The following is a 4,319-nucleotide window of genomic DNA, read 5'->3' as shown; positions in this document are numbered from 1 at the left end:
ATGTACGAGGGGTTAATGTACGAGGGGTTAATGTATGAGGTGTTAATGTACGAGGGGTTAATGTACGAGGGGTTAATGTACGAGGGGTTAATGTACGAGGGGTTAATGTACGAGGTGTTAATGTATGAGGGGTTAATGTACGAGGGGTTAATGTACGAGGTGTTAATGTATGAGGGGTTAATGTATGAGGTGTTAATGTATGAGGGGTTAATGTACGAGGGGTTAATGTATGAGGTGTTAATGTATGAGGGGTTAATGTATGAGGGGTTAATTTAACCAGGCGCTCTCCAAACATGATGGAAAACAAATTGGCCACAGGCACGGCCCGGCTGCCTCCATTGTGCCAGATGCATTGAGCGAGTCACTCGGCGATAATCTGCAACAAAGGAAGGAAGGAGATGTTGACATCCTTGGGGGGAAGGGAGGGGGGGGACCCCTGCTTCTGACTGGGGTCACAATGGCTTTCTGAGGCAGGGGAGGAGGAGCGGGGGGGGGGGGGGGTTTCACGGCGTCTGAATTGATTCCTGGAAGGACTGAGCAGATGCACGTATCCCAGGACTGTCAAGTCACTAGATCTCATCTCATATCTTCTGCCTCCAAACTTCCAGCCACGCTTACATGGGAAGACAAAGGGGCACGACTGGCAAGATCATTATTAGATGAATGTGCTAAATAATGACGTGTACGTGGGGAAGCTGCCAGCGTAGAGGTAACTTTGATCCTGAATTGAGCTGCAATCGGCAGAAAACCAATCAATGTTTTTTTCCCCCTTTAGTCTTCTATGACAGTAAACGGATCATCTTTGGGTTGCGGACTGTTGGCTCAGGACAAATGAAGACATTTGAGGACGTCCTCTTGAGCTTTGGTGGAAAAGTGATCGACGTTTTTCATCATTTAGTGATATTTTATGACTAATCGATTAGTCGAGAAAATAATCAACAGATTAATCGATAATGAAAATAATAATTTGGTTGCAGCCTTGAATAGGCCTGTGTTCTTTTGTCCCCCCAAATCAAATCGGCAGAGGGACTTTGCAACGTCCTGGGTCGTCAGTCCTGCACCGTATCTCAGATGCCACTGATTGGCCGCTTTTTATCCATATCTCTATCGATCCGAAATCGGGATATGGTGTGAAAAATCCGATTTTTTTTTTATGGTCTCTGGGCTGCAGCTTCAGGATCTGCTGCTCTTCCGTGAACCAGCGATGTCCATTCCAGCATTTTCAGACGTACACTCATGTCCTGAGGGCGGTGTTACAACAATAGTTTGATTGGCTGTATGTTGCACACAATTTCATGTCCTCCTCATTGGAGTTTAGGGATGTCACGATACTAGAATTTCTACTTCGATACCGATACCCAGGAAAATATCGATGCTCGATACCATTGTCGATACCACGCGGCGGGATGACAACACATCAAGAGGCATAAAAAATAAACAAAGACAGATGGACGGACAGATGCACGCTTCTAGACCTGATAAAACTCATTAAAAACTTTGACTTTACACAGATTACACCTGCTCTAGTCATCAGCCTATCAGAACACAGCAGATTACACCTGCTCTAGTCATCAGCCTATCATAACACAGCAGATTACCCCTGCTCTAGTCATCAGCCTATCAGAATACTTTGGACTTGTTGAAGCAAAAGATACCCACCAATGACAGGGAGGGAGAAATCGGTGGTATGTTTGATTTTTCATTAAGAGAAAGCACTGCTGATATTGATACAGTTGCAAATGAGTATTGTATCCCTTTCAACTTTTTAGTATTGATACTTATCGATACTATCGATATATCTGTTGCATTTTCTACAAATGATGCTGATTGGCCAAGAGTGTTTACAGTGTTCATTTGTTAGTCCATGTGTTCCATAAAGTTAGATATCGCTGGTCAGCTTTTGTTGATACATTGTGGTTTGGACAAAAGAGTCTGCTAAATGACACAATGCAATGCATTGCAGTAGCATTGCATTGTGTTTCTGTGTTACATTAATTTACCCAAGGCTGCCACTACTGTTACAGGTCAAAACAATGAGACATATTAGCTCCTGATTGGTTCAGAGACTACATAGGACCACAATGGAAATAAGTCTGTGACTTTATTGTGTCATCCTTGTCAGTTTTTAAAGCTATGATGTATTTATTGTACTGTTGCTTTTTCTATTGTCGAATCAAATTAAATCAAAGTACATGAGTCATGTTTACGGTTGCCTGGTTTTGATGTGGGATCCAAGCTGATGTTTCCTTCATCACTGCTCTCCAGTACTTTGAGAAAAGCTTAAAAAAGTAGTCCTGTAGGTTAAGCTTAAGGCTTATGCTTAATTAATACTCATTAGAAAGTGTCGCTCAGCACATGGTCGCAGACGAAAAAGAAGGTGTCGCTCATGGTGTTGCATTTATACTTCAGTGAATGTTCGCCTCGGTTCAGCGGTCACGTGACACCCGAACGCTATCAGTGCAGACTGCCAAGAGAGGGAATGGAACGCACAGTGAAACCACCTCGGAGGCAAGATGTAACGTACTTGGCTGCAGCCGCATATAAACGACACACAAGCACACAACTCACCTCCTCTCTCTCTCTGGGAAATTGGTCACGACGTTCTTTGTGATTTTCACGAAGTCATACATCAAGGACAGGCTGACAAAAATAGCGGTGACACGTTCATTCATTTCAATCGAGTGAAAACCAAAACAAGGAAGTCAAGCGCGTGCCGTCTATATAGCCAATCAGACTTGCGCGATACTATGTACGTAGTCAGCGACACTAGACATTTCAGCAGGTAGCAGACACTGCTCGCCGACACTTGAAAGTGTCGACTCAAGTCCTCATTTCTGTCGGCGACCGTTTCAAAAGTGTCGGCAGACGAAGCATCAATTGGGCTTTAGTGAAGGCTACTGTCCTTACCAAAACAAGCCGATGCCTATAATGTACCTGTGTCAACTCGCTCTGCCTGTTTGTTTAGCTTGGAGGCATTGAGAGCAACGTAAACCGGAGTCAAACTCTTTGTGCTTCTACATACTTGGCCAATAAAGCTGATTCTGATCACATTAGTCTTCTTGGGCCATTCGCTCTGCAGTTGTGAATCCGGTCTAGAGCGGAGCTACGGGGAAAAAAACTACTCTGCTCTGAAAACCATCCATTAAATTGATGGGTAAATAAATGTGTTGCGAGTAGAGATGAAACGATATGAAAATCTCATATCATGATGACAGTGATCAGTATTATCAGGGTATTGTTCAAATGTGCTGAAAATGTTCAAAAAGCACTAATACACTCACAGAAATCATTTCACCAAGTTTTATATTGAAAACTCAGACCGAAAAAGGATCGATACACTCTGTGATATCATTTCTCCAAGGCTGCGCGTCTGCATCTCGGAGACGGTTGCCAACTTTGGTCGATGATGGACAGTATTTACCATGTTTTTCAAAGCGCACAGTTATCGTAAGGAATTTTATCACAGTTACCGTTAAAACCGGTTATTGTTTCATAGATGCGAGTTATAATTTAGCTATGCAGCTAATCCAATACAATTACAATAAAACCGTTTTGGAGCTAAAACCAAGCGATAACACTGCAGCAAAAACCTGGAACAGGCGACCGGGATCTCAAACTGAACAGTAATAGAAAGCAGGCTCTCCACGAGCCTGCATGGTGACGCCAGGTTTCTATAACGGATCCCTGGAGATCTCAGAGCATCCGGGGACACTTCTTTCCTCCTACTACCTAGGCTGACTTGAGGTCTTGGCTCTGAGGTGACGAGACATGATGATTAAAACAGCCTGGTTTCTACAGCCAGGCATCAAGTGGACATGCCAAGGTAAGCAAGATGCTGTATAGCTGAATCTAGGTGTGTCCAAATCTGATCTGATTCACTACTAATTGAGACGCTGTAAACTCACCCAATTTGCCAAAATGAAATCCTGGTTATTTCTGAAACCTACAGGAAATGACAACTCAAAACTCCACCCACAGGAAATGACAAGTCAAAACCTCAAGAGTGGGAGATAACGGTCTTGCTGCCAATGTCCAAAGTGACCTAGTGCAACTTTAGACCTCTTTATAATGGAGAGCACAGATCAAGCATCTAATCTTTAAAATAAACAAATCACAAGGGACCAGATTGTTTGGTGCCTAGGGTCAATTATTTATCATATTGCCCAAACAATGTTACAACAAATGTTATACGGCTGGTGCCCGAGTGGGGTAAACCCCCCCCCATATATCTCAATGGGCTGACTCACCAAAGGACGGTGCTGCCCGCAGCTCTACACTACAGGATTGGGGATTCAAGAGCAGGTACATAAACGCCTGTT

At 43.6% G+C, this 4,319-nt stretch overlaps 1 protein-coding gene across 1 annotated transcript in view; it reads right to left on the bottom strand.

Moving 5' to 3' along the window:
- The window catches only part of LOC310775837 (slit homolog 1 protein-like), a gene marked incomplete at both ends in the record, with an annotated part of 171,414 nt that extends 167,644 nt beyond the window's left edge, over positions 1-3,770 (bottom strand). Inside the window, one exon of the mRNA XM_083635964.1 lies at positions 3,740-3,770. Within this exon, the coding sequence (XP_083492090.1) occupies positions 3,740-3,770 (31 nt within the window). The remainder of the gene's footprint in view (positions 1-3,739) is intronic.
- Positions 3,771-4,319: the final 549 nt, after the last annotated feature.

Source organism: Poromitra crassiceps (genome assembly GCF_964638095.1).
Source record: "Poromitra crassiceps genome assembly, chromosome: 4".
NCBI lineage: Eukaryota > Metazoa > Chordata > Actinopteri > Beryciformes > Melamphaidae > Poromitra > Poromitra crassiceps.
Note: the sequence above shows the minus strand (reverse complement) of the source record. Positions and strands in the feature narration are given on the sequence as shown.